At 40.6% G+C, this 17,266-nt stretch overlaps 1 protein-coding gene across 1 annotated transcript in view; it reads left to right on the forward strand.

Moving 5' to 3' along the window:
* Window positions 1–13,147: 13,147 nt before the first annotated feature.
* The window catches only part of crebl2 (cAMP responsive element binding protein-like 2), a 6,878-nt gene continuing 2,759 nt past the window's right edge, over window positions 13,148–17,266 (forward strand). Inside the window, exons 1-2 of the mRNA XM_083999169.1 lie at window positions 13,148–13,363; window positions 14,368–14,565. Coding sequence (XP_083855295.1) covers window positions 13,349–13,363; window positions 14,368–14,565 — 213 coding nt within the window. The 5' untranslated portion in view covers window positions 13,148–13,348. The remainder of the gene's footprint in view (window positions 13,364–14,367; window positions 14,566–17,266) is intronic.

The raw sequence follows: 17,266 nt of genomic DNA on the forward strand, positions 1-17,266 counted from the left end.
ACAGAGACAAACTAGAGACAGAATAGAGACAAACTGGAGAGAAACTAGAGACAAACTAGAGACAGACTAGAGAACCATACCTAACTCAGAGAACTACAACTACAGCCGACCACACACATAAAGATCATCTGGCTGATTTTCCCCCTTTCGGACCAAGGACAAAAATTGTCCGATCATTAGGGCAGTCCCTATTAATCGACCTAATCGATTACGTCGATGACGTAAATACGTCGACAGGTACAACACACCGTCAGGTTGTGAACCATAAGCCGTTTTCCCACTAAAATTAGCGGGTCGACGCGGGTTTTTTAAACGCGGGTCGACCCGCTAACAATCGGCATTTGGCTCCTTTCCCATTGACCAAAATGAGCCGAGTCTGCCCCCCGCTGAGTGATCAGACAGAGCATAAACCAGTCGCCCCGCTCTCATCCGCGGTGCAAGAGACACACACAGTCATGCCACAGCCGCCCGCCGCGGAGTGTCCGTCCGCCGAGGCAGACTCTGTGGCTGGCTGACCTGGAGCACCAGGACCGCGGAGGACAGAGAGTCTGCTGCGGCCGGATGACGGACGTCCGCGGCACAACACGTCAGTTAAACAGACTGTCGCTTCTTTTCTTTTTTTCTATCGTTTTTGGTCAGTGTTCTCTGATGTTTTGATCCCAGTCTCGGATGAGAGCAGAGCGGAGCAGAGCTTTGTTTTGGTACGTGATATGAGACGCGACCGGCGCGATGACGTGGCGTCACGTAACGTTCAGTGTCATCACGTAAATTAGCGGGTTGACGCGGGTCTGGCGTTCCCACTGCAAGCCGAGCAGAGCCGAGCCGATTAAAGGTGATTTTAACCCGCGTCGCTTGCCGAGTCGTTTGACCCGCGTCAACGCGGGTCGACGCGGCTCGGTGCGCCTTTCCCACTGCCACCAAAAGCCGATTGTTAGCGGGTTTAAACGGGTTTTTGGGCCAGTGGGAAAGGGGTAATAGACTGTAACACGTGCAGCAGAAAAACACATACTGTACCACAGCAGCAATTAATCGTTAGACTAATCGAAAAAATAGTCGATAGATTAATCAGGAGAAAAATAATCGTTTGGGACAGCCCTACCGATTATCTTGAGCCGTTTTCCCACTAAAATTAGCGGGTCGACGCAGGTTTTTTAAACGCGGGTCGACCCGCTAACAATCGGCATCTGGCCCCTTTCCCATTGACCAGAATGAGCTGTTTCTGGTCCTCCGCTTTTTTTTTTCAATCGTTTTTGGTCAGTGTTCTTTGATCTTTTGATCCCAGTCTGGAATGAGAGCAGAGCTTTGTTTTGGTACGTGATATGAGACGCGACTGGCACGATGACGTGGCGGCACGTAACGCTCAGCGTCATCACGTAAATTAGCGGGTTGACGCGGGTTTGGCGTTCCCACTGCAAGCCGGTCGGAGCCGAGGCGATTGAAGGCGATTTTAACCCACGTCGCTCGCCGAGTCGTTGCGTCGACGCGGCTCGGTGCCTTTCCCACCGCCACCAAAAGCCGATTGTTAGCGGGTTTAAACCATAGACTGTAAAAAGAATGGACGTAGCGTCCGTGACGTCACCCATTGGTTTTGGGGAGTCGTTTTTGTGACTCCAATATGGCGGCCTGAACAGCGCCATGTTGGATTTACCGGCCGAGAACCCGCCCACTGGCCTCGAAGCAGCTGTCCACGGAGCTGCTCGGACCTGTCACTCAACGTTTCCGCGCCCTAATTGGCCAGAGTTTTAACCTAATAACAGTAAAACGGTAGAGTTAAAAAAAAAATTCACCCCCCTCAGAGTGTGTGCGGGGGTAGAAACTATCGGTTGAGACGAAAAAACGTTCTGACACCAGGCTTTTAACATGTTTATTGAGGATGTAAAGTCGGCGATTTTAACATGGGGGTCTATGGGGAATGCTGCTTTCTGACACCAGCCCCCAGAGGAAGAAGAGGGGATTGTAGCTTTTTGAACGCGGAAGTGAGCTTCACTTCTCAGACCCACAACTGCCCATCTTTACTATTATTAGGTTTAAAGTTCTGGCCAATTAGGGAGCAGAACCGTTGAGTGACAGGTCCGTAGACCGCTGCTACGAGGCCAGTGGGCGGGCTCTCGGCCGGCTAACGGCCACACCGCTCCAAATATGGCAAGTAGAATCCAACATGGCGCGGTTCAAACCCCCGTAGTAGCGGCACAAAACAGACTCCCCAAAACCAATGGGTGACGTCACGGACGCTACGTCCATTCTGTTACAGTCTATGGTTTAAACGGGTTTTTTGACCAGTTGGAAAGGGGTTTTAGTCTCTTACTGTAATATTATCTCATGAGATTCTCCTGTGGTGTTTCAAGTGTTTGAATGTGACCAATAAAGAAGCAGCTGACTGCAGCACACGTAGCATAACAAACCGGTGTGGCTACCGTCTCCATGGCTACCACCGTCAGATCACGTTTGATCACGCGAGATTTCTGGCGTGGGGGACGGGATTCTAGTGTGTCATCAGACAAATCTTTATATGTGTGGTACTTTATTTGGAATATCGGAGCTACACAACACACAACACGATCAAAACTGTTCAATCAAATTATAAAGTCTTTATGTTTGTACCAGGCTTAAAGCAGATATCAGTGGAATGTTTTTGTTAATATAAGTCCTAAATAGTCCTATTTTCCGTCAGCAATCACTTACATGAAGTATTTCAGCCTAAACACGAGTCTCTCCGTCACTCTGCTCTGCTGTAACCCGAGGAGAAAATTTTCCTTGTGGGGTACAAGTGTTATCCAATGAGGAGAGAGAACGGCATGAAGGGCTGTGTGTGCAGCCAAGGGATGCGCGTGAATGTGGTGACGTAGCACGAGGACCAATTGATGCCTGACAAGGGCGGGGGCTGCTAACTCATGGTGCGTTCAAAGAAACTCGTACTTTGTGTTTTTCCTTCCTGTGAAGTCATACCAGTTCGATCTGGTACGAGTTCACGGGTCGGAAGTTACGAGTGGCCGTTATAGGGAACTTTCACAGACAACAGGATGGTAAAAACACGAGCTACGGGTTACCTGGAACGCTACCAAGTCGTAGTTGTGACTTGAAGCTGTAACTTACGGTTTCAAAAGCCTGCCTTGAACGCAGCATTAGCCGAAACGGCCGTGAAGCTGATATCTGCTTTAACTGAGAGAACCCTAACAGCTGAGGAGAACTCCACCCTGGTCACCCTGGTCACCGTCGCCGTGGTGACGTCAGACACCAGCGGCCAGATTGAGACGGCGGTTGCCAGGGGAACCAGATCTTATACTGTATCTGTGCCAGTAATCTGATGAAGCTGTTTCCTGCTGCTTTGATCTCACCTGCAGCAGGTGTGTGTGTGTGTGTGTGTGTGTGTGTGTGTGTGTGTGTGTGTGTGTGTGTGTGTGTGTGGACCGACCGAGACCAAAGGTTAATGGCTCAGCTGATGAATCGGCCAATCAGAGGGCTTCACCTGTTCGCTGACATCACACACACACGCACACAGAGAAGGGAGGGAGCGGTGAGATCGTTCAGCCTGAACATCTGGACTGATGTGACCCAACAGAGTGTCCCTGAACGCACCACAACACACTGTGGTGCGTTCAGGGACACTCTGTTGGGTCCAATTTCACCTGCAGCCTCCTGCTGGTTTTAACTGAGAGCAGATACAAACTGTCACTTTACAAAACACAGGTAAATGTCTGAATAAATCCCTTTGTCTGTTCTGTAAACGGACAAACAAACTAACAAACAGACCCAGGTTCAGTGACGTGACGTTCAACAACCAACAAATAAAAACTGGTGACAAGTGAAAACCAGTTCACAGTCTGATACCAAAGACACTGCTGGCCATGTTTACATGGACGCAAATACTCTGAATCCGAATAAAACTAAGTCATTTAAACACATCAATTGGAAAATTTCATCAAGATGGATTGGTTTTACGATTATCACGATTATTATGCATCAATGAATTAATTTAACAACACTATGAAATGTGTAAAAATCAATTATAGTCAAAATATACTTACATTTCTAATCATATACACAAAATATCTGAAGTATCTTTTAATATAGGACCAGTTGTTAATCCCCCGGGGAAATGTTTGGATTATTTCAGTGATTATTTGTCATCTATACCAAATGTTTATGTTTATTTAAATACTTTTTTTGCTAACATTTACCTACTAATTCAGTGTTACGTTGATCCTTACGTACCTGATCTGCTGATATGGTTCTTTTTTGGAAAGTAACGGTATTGAGAAATGTTTACGATTAATTAATTAATTGTGGGATTTAAAACTGCGATTAATTGTGAAAACAAGTAATTATGACATCTCTAGATTTACATATTAAATACTATATAATATTCAGCTCCGTAGCTCAGACGGTGATCACTGAGGATGAGAAGTGTCCATCGTTCACACTAAACTTTCTGACCGTCGTTCTGAGTGAAACCTGGGTCACAGTGAACTTATTCTTGATGCTGATGCATGAACACACACGTTTTAATCGGATTAATTCACGTTGCGTCGCATGAAAACAGGGAAGTTGGAATTTCTGCTCAGAATGATAATATTCAGACTGTAGAAGGAACGACTCCACTGACTCTCACACTATGACTGTCAGTTTCACTTCCTCCGTCTTGTTCTTCAACGTCTGTCGTTCTGATGACGTCTGTTCCTCTGGTGCTGAAACCTCGAGAGGGGGGGGGGGGGGGGGGGGGGTGACACGTGTGGTCAGGATCAGCCAATCACAGCGCGCCTGCTGCTGAGCCGCCGTCTGCCAACACTCCAGTCAGAACTGGATTTCTTTTTTTTTTTTTTTAGGAGGCACTTCCTGTGTCAGAGCCCCGCCCACTCTCAGGTTGATCGTCTAAAGCAGCAGTTTAATTAATTAACTTATTAACTCTTAAAGCCGCAGTGTGTAACTTATTTGGCTTTTTATGATCAAAAATCAAACCTGTCTTTCATAAATCCGTATTTGACTGAAGTGGAATCACAGCTGCATCCAAATGAAAGCTTTCTGGTTCCTTAGAATGAGTTGTTACAAGTCGTTACAAATACATAAGTGGGCGACGCACCGAACTGAGGCGGCCAAGAATACGTTCAGATATGCAACCGCACCGCTAGATGGGGGCGAAATTCCTACGCACTGTACCTTTAACGACCAATCACAGGACGGATCCATAGTCACCGTGGGTGTTCAGATTTCCCACAGAACCAGGAGGTCCTCGAAGTAAACACAACACCTACAGAACAGACTGATGAAGGTCATGTGACCGGTTCAGTTTACTGTGTTTATTCACTGACCCAGAGTCAGTCTCATCACCACATAATCCGATTGATAATCTGATCGATAATTTAATTAATTAGTTAATTAAGTAATCTGATTGGTAATCTCTCTGCTCGTCGACCCAATGAGACGTCTTCAGCTTCATCTTCTTGTCTGTGATTGTCAGTTTTCAGTTGAACATCAAATCCACTGAGACGATGGATCAGGAGAATTTCAGTCTGAGAACTGATCAAATGATTCAATGATCAATATAGTTATTGATTGATCTGTAGTTTTGTTTTTTGTTTTTACTGTGGAACTCAGTGAATAAACCACAGAGGACGTTAAAGGTATAGTACGTAGGAATTCCCCCCATTTAGCGGTGCGGTTGCATATCTGAACATATTCTTGATGTTGCGTTCACGTAACAGGATATATAATATTTAAGTCATTAATTGTCATCTATGCCAAATGTTTAAGTTTATTTTAATATTTTAATAATACAAATGACACGTGAACATTTAAATTCCTACCAATTCAGTGTTACTTTAGATAAATGGACCAGTATCGGAAAGTGACGGTATTTAGGAATCTTTACGATTAATTAAAACCGTGATTAATTGTGAAAACAGGTAATCGACATCCCTCGTCCTCATCTATAAAGAGACACAGCACAGCACCTGTTGCTCACACACACACACACACACACACACACACACACACACACACACACACACACACACACACCCTCAGCCGTCACTCTGACCTTTGACCCCTCCGCTCAGAGAAAGACAAAGCGACAGCGACTTCCTCAATGAGCCGCCGCTGAAAATCACAGGATGCAATAAAACCTGAAGCTGGACTCAGGTCAGATCTCAGAGCCACAACAACAACACAACACCGACACCGGAATATCCTACGATGTCCAGGGGCTGTGAACTACACACGGGACTTTGTGTGAAGTTAAAGAGTCAGAGATGAAAAGAACAAAGTCAAATCTTTAAAGGGACATAATTGTGTAGGAATTCCTCCCATCTAGCGTTGCGGTTGTATATCACAAGCAACTCAGTCGTATTTTTCATGCTGCATTCACGTGAAATTGGGCAGACGGCAGACGGACGACAGCCGCCGCACGTAACGGCATAAACAATACGTTGTCATGGCGATGTGGTATTGTTTTACCGGCTTTCTCTGGACTTCTGTGACTAAAATGACATCTGGACATCTTTGTTAGCGACGGCCATCTGCCCGACTGCAGGTGAATGCAGCATCAGTTGTAACGCTCCATTCCTCCTCACTGCGTTACCGCGGTGACTTTTCACAGACGCCACCTCGAAAAAACATGGCGACACCACATGGCAGCCAGCACCGAGCTTACCCGCTCCATGTAGATATGAATGATATGAACGGCTCATTCAGAGCTGAAAGGAACAGGAACTTTGTTGATGGGGGGGGTTACTGGTTAATGAAAAACAGACTTTTGAATGAAATAATCGATTTTCATGAAGAGATAATAGGAGAAGTTACACAATGTCCCTTTAACACTGTTATATATCACACAACTCTACTTTATGTTTTCCTCATACGTCAATATATAATAATATATAATATTGTGTATTTAATCACAAAGTGGAACAAACTACCAGCAGAACTGAGATCAGCCCCAACTGTCAGCACTTTTAAATCCAGGTTAAAAACATTTCTCTTTTCACATGCTGATAGCTGAGAACTTAAAACTTTATCTATTTTCTTTTCTTTTACTTTTATTTGCTCTTGCTTTTAACTCTGTTTTTAGTGTTTTGTCTGTTTTTATTCTGTCTTATGCTTCTTTTTTTTAATGTTTTGTCTTTATGTAAAGCACATTGAGTTGCCTTGGTATGAAATGCGCTATATAAATAAAGATGCCTTGCCTTGCCTAATCAAATGTTTGATTCTCATTAGTTTCTGTTGGTTTATAGAGGATTGCTTTAATCCTGAGTTCATGAAGCTCCAGTTTCTCTTGTTCATCAGATTATTAACTGATCAATATGTTCGTTAACTGAGTCCAGACTGAAGATCTGAGTTTATTTATCTTCATATGAACGGACGTCATTTCATTTTCATCCTGTGACGTTTAATTCACTGTTTGATCTGTTTCTCAGGTTAAATGTTTGATCTGTTCTCAGTTTTTTCTGGTTATAACTGATCAATAATTCAGAGTTTAATCAGAGACGTTCATCAACAGGTGGCTGTTAAGGTGGTATTGTTGTCTTGTCTTTTGATTTAAATGTTCAACATTAACGTCAGTCAACAAGGAAACAACCGCCTCCTCCAATAAAAACCTCTCTGACATTAAACAACTTTAATGTCACTTGATTATGAAACTAACGACTCACACGCCTCCTTTTATTTTTCCTCTGCACTGTTGTTATGAACAACAATCACACATTAACCACCTGTTTAAGGCGGTATCAGGAAGTTATGACTTCATTTCACTGAGGTCTGTCGCTGAATAAAAAAAGGACGTTTTATTTAAAATGTTGAAGATTGAACTTTACTGTCCGTTACAATAACATGAACAGTGTTTAATAATCAACATTTACAGACAAAACACTTTATGGTAGTATTAAAAAATAATGTGAATGAATTTACCCCAGGGATAAATAAAATATCTATATCTATCTATCTATCTATCTATCTATCTATCTATCTATCTATCTATCTATCTATCTATCTATCTATCTGTCTTACTCTGTCACTGTTTGAAACTGTCAGTTATTTAAAAAAAAAAAAGTTGTGTCAATCATATAAAATCAATAACTTAAGGTGGTATGAACTTTGATGTGATTTTAACCAACAGATAAACTCACTGTTTTAAGGTGGTAATAGGAAGTCTGCTGTTAATGACAGTAAATTAAGGTGGACATGGATTTAAATGTTGTAAACGTTCAGATTTAACGTTAATATCAAGTTATAAAGTCTGTGTTTAAATGATAAACTGGTGTTTAATGAACTTTAACATGGTTTTCATCTTTATATTTGTAGATGTCAATGTTTTATCTCATTATAGTTGTTTTGTTATGTCCTTGTTGTCTGCATTGTTATGTCGTTTATAATTTACCCCAGGGACATCTATCTATCTATCTATCTATCTATCTATCTATCTATCTATCTATCTATCTATCTATCTATCTATCTATCTATCAGTCTGTCTGTCTTTTTTACTGTCACTGTTTGAAACTGTCAGTTATTTTTTTTTTTTAAAGTTGTGTCAATAATATAAAATCAATAACTAAAGGTGGTATGAACTTTGATGTGATTTTAACCAACAGATAAACTCACTGTTTTAAGGTGGTAATAGGAAGTCTGCTGTTAATGACAGTAAATTAAGGTGGACAGACATGGATTTAAATGTTGTAAACGTTCAGATTTAACGTTAATATCAAGTTATAAAGTCTGTGTTTAAATGATAAACTGGTGTTTAATGAACTTTAACATGGTTTTAATCTTTATTTTTGTAGATGTCAATGTTTTATCTCGTTATAGTTGTTTTGTTATGTCCTTGTCTGCAATTTTATGTCGTTTATAATTTACCCCAGGGATATCTATCTATCTATCTATCTATCTATCTATCTATCTATCTATCTATCTATCTATCTATCTATCTATCTATCTATCTGTCTTTTTTACTCTGTCACTGTTTGAAACTGTCAGTTATAAAAAAAAAAAAAAGTTGTGTCAATAACATAAAATCAATAACTAAAGGTGGTATGAACTTTGATGTGATTTTAATCTTTTAACCAACCGATAAACTCACTGTTTTAAGGTGGTAATAGGAAGTTTGCTGTTAATGACAGTGAATTAAGGTGGACATGGATTTAAATGTTGTAAACGTTCAGATTTAACGTTAATATAAAGTTATAAAGTCTGTGTTTAAATGATAAACTGGTGTTTAATGAACTTTAATCTTTATTTTTTGTAGACTCTGGTCATAAACTGGAGGGATTTTTTTTTTTTTTTTTTTTTACTTTGGGACTGATCTAACGTTAGTGTTTCAATCTGGTCCGGTTCGGTCGGTTCTGGCTCGGTTCTGTCTCGGTAAACGGACTAGTCTTGTGTCTCTTGTGGTCTCTGTCAGCTGGTAAAAAAGTTCCGTTACCGTTACCGTTGCGGCGGCTGCAGTTTGTTCTGAACTTTCGGTTGATGCTCGTCGACATTTTCCGTCGTTAACGTCGTTAAGTTACGTGACATTTTGTCGGTAACGTTACTGAACCACGGACGGTCGGTCGGTACCGGACGGACTCGACTCGGAGTTAGTTAGTTACCGACCGTCGACTTCGACCAAACTTCAAACTTTAGGCCCAGTCCGTTAACGGAACTTCTCTCTCTGTCGAACCGGGACCAGAAATCAGAAATGTCGCTGTTAACTGAACCAACTGAACTCACCGTTTGAAAACTCGACGTCAAAGTCCGAGACGACGAGCAGCCGTTACAGCCGTTACAGCCGTTGGAGAGAAGAACCAGAACCGGTACCGGTACCGGCGCTGAGCTGGGGACTGAACCGGACCAGGGTCTCTGGGTCGGTCCCGGTCTGGGCTGTTTGTTTGTTCTGAAACAAACGGAGAAAGTGTCGGTGTCGGTGAAGTTGTAGCTACCGAGGAGAAGAGAAGAGAAGAGCTCGAGCAGCCTGAGCCTCGGTCCTCCCGCTGCCATAAGCGATGAGGTCACTGCGATAAAAATAAAGGGATGTCGTCATCGCAGCTCCAGTCAAATGAACTCAACAGGCTCTTAAAGGCGCAGGCGCCGTTTCACTGCAGCTGAGCCGACACAAAATGGCGGCTGCGCCTTTAAAAGCGACAAGCGAGAGCCAGGAAGTGTGAATACTTTTTTTTTTTTTTTTTTTAAACTACCTACTACCTATTCTGACTTTTAAAAAATATTCCTGTGATTTCTGTGGTTTATTTGATTAATCCATTGTACATTTGAAGAGTTCATTTGCAAAAGCAGATAACTCAGATAACTAATTCTAGAATCTTCTTTTTTTTTTTTTTTTTTTTTTTTTTACATAAGGTGATATCAGTCAAACCAAAGTTGAGTGACTTTGAGATGTAACAAAACAGACATATCTCAAAAAAATAAAGTTTTATTGAAAAGAATAATTACAAAGCCTCAGCTCATTTTTTTCAAAATGGCACTTATCTGCTTTTGCAAATGAACTCTTCATTTATTTTTTCATTGTTTATATTCTCAAATGTTTTGGTTTAAAGGGACAACGAGCAGTTTTGGAAAAGCGAAGTGTTTTCTCACTACATTTATGAGCCTCCGCGCACCATGAAATTCTTTGACCGGCGTAAGACAGACTCATGTTTTCATTCATCAAGAATTAAAGTCAGAGGTTGGAAGACGATCACATACCGTCGTAGTTCCCACCATAAACGGAGATTCGGCGGCGTTATTCTCATGACTCGCCACGAAACCGAAAGTAAAGAAACGCTGGTCGGCTCGCCCAGCATTTCCACCACCACTAATAATAACAAAATAACCATAGAGACAAAACCATAGATTTATCTAAAATGGACCATTAACAAGTGGTAACGTAGATTCATCCACATTAATATCAGACTTTTTTATAACCAAATAGAAACTCCTCGTTGTCCCTTTAAACTGCTGACAGGTTTAGCTCAGTTTCAAAAATGTATTTTGTATTGAAATTTCTTCTGCTTGTAAGATTTGTAATACTAATAAATAAAGATATATAAACGTACAGTAACATCAAAAATTGTTTAAAATGTTATAGGTCAACAACTGAAGCAATAAGTTACTGTATGTTTTATTAACTATTTACTAGATGTGTTGTATAGATCTATCGTATACAGTGTCATGCAAAGGTTTGGGCACCCCTGTTAATGTGAACAGTTCATCAAGTGGAAGAAGAAATTATCTCCAAAAGACATAAAGTTACAGATGACACATTCACTTTACATTTTAAACTATATAATTTTTATTTCTTTTTCATATTTTACATTTTCAAACGGACAGAAAAGGAAAAGGGCCCGCAGCAGAGGTAGTATTATATCGATGATGACAAAATAAGGCCATCATTGTAAATAAGAACTTGTTCTTAATTGATTCCGCCTGGTTAAATAAAGGTTAAAAAAAAGGAAGAAGAATAGAGACATTTTAGGTCATAATTCTGATAATAAAACATAGTTATGACTCTTTATGCTGAAAATGAAATAATGAGACATCCAATATGGTTGATAACATCAACACAACTGAACTGGATTCATCATAAGTTTACTACATCTTTATAAACACAACAACAGTGTCAGTGGAGCATCAAGTCTAAACCTGAACATGAAACAAACAGTTAATGATTATTATGATTCTAATTATTGAACAGGGAACAATGACAACATGGTGGTAAAGTGACTTCCCTCCTGAGTCCTGAGGCTGCAGCGACAGCGACACGACCGTGAGCTGCAGGTCCAGTCCAGGACAATGGACGAGATGAAGGCAGAAGGGAAAAGTTTTTCATACTGGAGCAATTAGCACGCATGGTTACCTCAGACTGATGAATGTGAGCGACACGACGATCAAAGCTCCGAGGTTCCTGAACTCACCACCGTCCACAGAAAACACAGCAACAACTGTTCAGAATCAGAGCAGGTTCATTATCAGACCACAGACTCTTATTCTCTATTGGAATAAAACAGGAAGGTTTTATTTACACACTCGCAGGTTTTTTTAAAAGTTTTATCTGAAATCAGCCAAAGAGCAACTGTTGTTTTTAATCGTAGAAAGAGAGTTTGGAGTCACAAACCACATTCAGAACAGAGTTTTTCTTTGTCTCAGCCAAAGTCATGAGACACAACTAAAAAAATACTTACACAATATCAAAGATCAGTTGGCAGCAAAAAATAAATGTGATTAGGTCAAAATATTTACCAGACAATGATAGCCCTAATGAAAGTGAAAGTTTAAAAAGAAATCTACTTTATAATCAGTTTTGAGAGAAACTAAAACAAAAGTTTCACTTTTTTTGGTCAAAGTTGTGAGATATTGAGTGGATGAGTTAAATAAAAGTTAATAAAAACAATGAGACTTTGAAAAGAAACTCTTTCAGACTGAGTGGTCACGTCATCAGTTGTGTTGTTTCTCTGGTCGACGTGTCGGTTCAACGTCAGAGGGAGAAGTGAGAAGTTTAGGCAGAAGTGGAAGAGAGAGATAAAGTGAAGAGGTCAGTGGAAAACAGAAGTTATTGTTCTGTCAGGTGAACGGACGCCTGTAAGCATGACCAATATCTCAACTATGGGAAATCCAGATTAGATTTATTATTCACACTGTACACATCTGAATTGATCAGAAATTGAGTAAAAACTTAAAAATAAGAAAAGAAATTAGCAATTTCCCGGAAATACAAGTCAAATATAAAACACTGAACAGCTGAAATGAACCCTCCTGTTTACTCACTATATTCATTGTCAACTTCCTTTTAACCAATAAGCCTAAAGGTTTGAAAAAGGCGAATATATCTGATGTAAGTGCCTTGCGTCACGAGGACACACGATACGTCAAAAAAAATTATACTTTTAGGATCAAAATAGGTAGCCTAATTTTCATGAGATTCAAGGCAAATATTTTACAAAGTTTGACCAAACTATGAATTAATAAAACATTTATTCTGTTTACAGAGTTAAATTGACATCAGAGTGAAAAAAATAGGTTTGTAATGTGAAAAAAAACGACACAACAAGGTGATATTTATTATAGTTTGTGTATTTTGTTCCCTGTTTATACACTTTTGTTCATTGTCAACTTCATTTGAACCAATAAAGTTTTGCTGAAGACAAAAAAGGGGGGATATATCTGACGTAAGCGCGTTACGTCCTATGGTTACGTCACGAGGAAACACGATGTAAACAAAGCGAAGCAGCAGCAGCAGCGTCGCGTTAATTATCGGTGTTAATGAGAGTTTGATTCACTTTAACTCGGTTTGTTGGTGTCGGAGAGAGTTCGTGTGAAACTAGTTGTTAGCTGTTAGCTGTTAGCTCCCTGCGGCCAACGGCTGCTACCTGCTAGCACGTTAGCACTGACCAACATGGACGATAACAAGGTGAGAAGCTAACGGAGGCTAACGGAGGCTAACTGCACTTCACCCGCAGCCAGCTGTTACCTGTCGGTCACAGCCCAACTAACCTCTGGTTGTAACGTTAACGGGTTAATATTAAGTCTATAACTGGTTATTAACGGGTTGTTAACGGTTTCCGCTGCCGTTAACTGGTCTGTGCTGTAGAAAAGCTGAAGCTAACGGTGGCTAATGCTAGCAGCGCCTTGGATTCAGGTTCCTGATGAGTCCTGGGAGATTTAAAGGGTTTTAATTTAATCTGTAAAGACTGAGAGTGTTTTATTCTCCCACTGTGAACATTAACATCAGATACAAACTGATTTTTAAGAAATGTATAGATTCAAACAGACAGAAAACGTCAGGTAGCTCATAAATAACTTACGTGTTTATTGCATCAGGTCGCTGTTCAGTCTCGTTGTACAGAACTAACCTGTCATTTTATTTTAATTTTAATGTTTAATTAACAGGTGCGATACATACAACATTGTCACAGGTGTAAATAAGTCGTCTAGCTTCTAGCTAATGTGCAGTCTTTGTTTCTGGCCAGGCTTTGGAATAAAATAAAATATACTAAATACATTAAAACATGCACTGATACAAATACAGTGAATAATACAATAAATAACTACCATGAATACATACACACAGTCGCAGTTGTAAATTACTGATTAAAGTTTAACATTAAAGTTTAATAAGGTGCTGTTGCATTGACAATAACTTGTGAGAAATGAATGTTCAGATTAAACCTCTGTAGTTCTGTTTTGGATTTAAATTCTGATGGTAAAGAGATCCATAGGTGTGTACCTACCTTGCATTGAGAGGGATGATTGGCCAATTCATGTGAATATAATCAAAACTAAAACTAAAATGTCATTATATTTATGAAGGAAATCAACACAGAGGAGGAGACACCAGACCTTTGGAGAGTTCAGATTTCAGTGTTTTTTTCCATCCCTTGTGTTGATTGAACATGTTTCTGCTCTGTTTGTCAGATGGTGGCTGGTAAAGTGAAGAAACCGGGCAAACGTGGACGTAAACCTGCTAAGATCGACCTGAAGGCCAAACTGGAGCGCAGCCGGCAGAGCGCCCGGGAGTGCAGAGCCAGGAAGAAGCTGAGGTACCAATATCTGGAGGAACTGGTGTCCAGCAAGGAGAGAGCCATCTGCGCCCTGAGGGAGGAGCTGGAGATGGTAAATGTTACTACAACACGGCTCTGATTGGCCTCAGCATATGACCAACTGTTTAACATGAAAGAAAGAATAAAGAAGAAAGAATTGGGAAAAGTAAAAGTAAAATAAATAGATAAATGGGGGAGAGCTGGGGGTTTTCAGCAAGGTTAAGCTGCTCTACTAACCTACAAAGTTTCTCTGCATTTTTCTTCTCCAAAGATGAGGAAGTGTGAATACTTCATATGGATAGATAGATGGATAGATAGATAGATAGATAGATAGATAGATAGATAGATAGATAGATAGATAGATAGATAGATAGATAGAATATTTTATTTAATCTCCAAGGGGAAATTTAAAATGTCACGAGCAGCAGCAAAGAGAAAATACATGACCATGGAGACAACAACACAGATCACGAAACACTGAAGTAGAATACATAAAAAGTTAAAAACACATAGTGTATTAAAACACGATAATAAAAATGTGGATAAAAGGTGCGTGTAAAAGGTTAAAAGGTTAAAACGTGCGGGGTTTAACATTAGGCCTACATAAAAATATGTTACATTAAAAAGACATATTTAAGATATAAAAGTAGAATTTATTTTATTTTATATTTCCATACTTGATTTCATCTTTAGTGAAAACTTTGATGTGGTATGAAGCGAAATTGTTAACGACAAAGATTAGGACACTAAAGCCGTTTTCCCACTAAAATTAGCGGGTCGACGCGGGTTTTTTAAACGCGGGTCGACCCGCTAACAATCGGCATTTGGCCCCTTTCCCATTGACCAAAATGAGCCGAGTCTGACCCCCGCTGAGGGATCAGACAGAGCATAAACCAGCCGCCCCGCTCTCATCCGCGGTGCAAGAGACACACACAGTCATGCCACAGCCGCCCGCCGCGGAGTGTCCGTCCGCCGAGGCAGACTCTCTGGCTGGCTGACCTGGAGCACCAGGACCGCGGAGGACAGAGAGTCTGCTGCGGCCGGATGACGGACGTCCGCGGCACAACACGTCAGTTAAACAGACTGTCGCTTCTTTTCTTTTCTTTCTTTCTATCGTTTTTGGTCAGTGTTCTCTGATGTTTTGATCCCAGTCTCGGATGAGAGCAGAGCGGAGCACAGCTTTGTTTTGGTGATATGAGACGCGACCGGCGCGATGACGTAGCGTCACGTAACGTTCAGTGTCATCACGTAAATTAGCGGGTTGACGCGGGTCTGGCGTTCCCACTGCAAGCCGTTCGGAGCCGAGCCGATTAAAGGCGATTTTAACCCGCGTCGCTTGCCGAGTCGTTTGACCCGCGTCAACGCGGGTCGACGCGGCTCGGTGCGCCTTTCCCACTGCCACCAAAAGCCGATTGTTAGCGGGTTTAAACGGGTTTTTTGGCCAGTGGGAAAGGGGTATGAGACACCAAACCAAACTGCAGCAGAGGGACGGAGCAGACAGAAAGGTTTCAGCTGTAACAGGGAAGAAAAGTTAAAGTCACAGATTCAGAAACTGAACTTTAGACTCAGTTTGATGTTTGAAGACCAAATAATATCGATCATATTTAAAAACAGAAACACAGAAGAACAAAGATCCTGAAATAATAATTACAACAGATGAAGTTACATAGATTCTACATCTGTAAAAACACGACACAGAATCATTTACATTAAAGTGAAGCAGCAACAGTTCAGATGAAGTTAAACTGGTGATCCTCTGGTTCTGTGTGTGTGTGTGTGTGTGTGTGTGTGTGTGTGTGTGTGTGTGTGTGTGTGTGTGTGTGTGTGTGTGTGTGTGTGTGTGTGTGTGTGTGTGTGTGTGTGTGTGTGTGTGTGTGTGTGTGTGTGTGAGAGAGAGAGAACGGTTTGAGATCCAGTTTGAGATCCAGAACCAGAAAACTTTATTGACCCCGAGGGGGAGGTTTGGTTACATAAGAGCTGCAGAGTGGAAATATTAAAGCAAAGAGCAGAGAAAAACAAGTCAGAGTGAACACACTGAAATATTAATATTAATATAAATATATAACTATATGTTGTTGTACTGAGATCGACAATTTAAATCCACAACTGCTCCATAATCCATAATCTTATTTTACCTCCAGCTGCTCCTGTTTTTAACCAGACTTCTCTGTTTGCACTTTCACTTTTACTTCTTGGTATTTGTGTTTTGTCTCGACTAGATTGTAAATGAGGTTTCTCCTCAATATATTGATAGATAGAACGATAGATAGAACGATAGATAGAACGATAGATAGATAGATAGATAGATAGATAGATAGATAGATAGATAGATAGATAGATAGATAGATAGATAGATAGATAGATAGACGGATAGATAGACAGAACGATAGAACGATAGATAGATAGATAGATAGACAGAACGATAGATATACAGATAGATAGATAGATAGATAGATAGAACGATAGATAGATAGATAGATAGATAGATAGATAGATAGATAGATAGATAGATAGAACGATAGATAGAACGATAGATAGACAGATAGAATGATAGATAGACAGAACGATCGATAGATAGATAGATAGACAGACAGATAGATAGATAAATAGACAGAACGATAGATAGATAGATAGATAGATAGATAGATAGATAGATAGATAGAACAATAGATAGACAGATAGAATGATAGATAGACAGAACGATCGATAGATAGATAGATAGATAGAACGATAGATAGACAGAACGATAGATAGAATGATAGATAGATAGATAG

This window comes from Trachurus trachurus (assembly GCF_905171665.1).
Source record: "Trachurus trachurus genome assembly, chromosome: 23".
NCBI classification, from domain to species: Eukaryota; Metazoa; Chordata; class Actinopteri; order Carangiformes; family Carangidae; genus Trachurus; species Trachurus trachurus.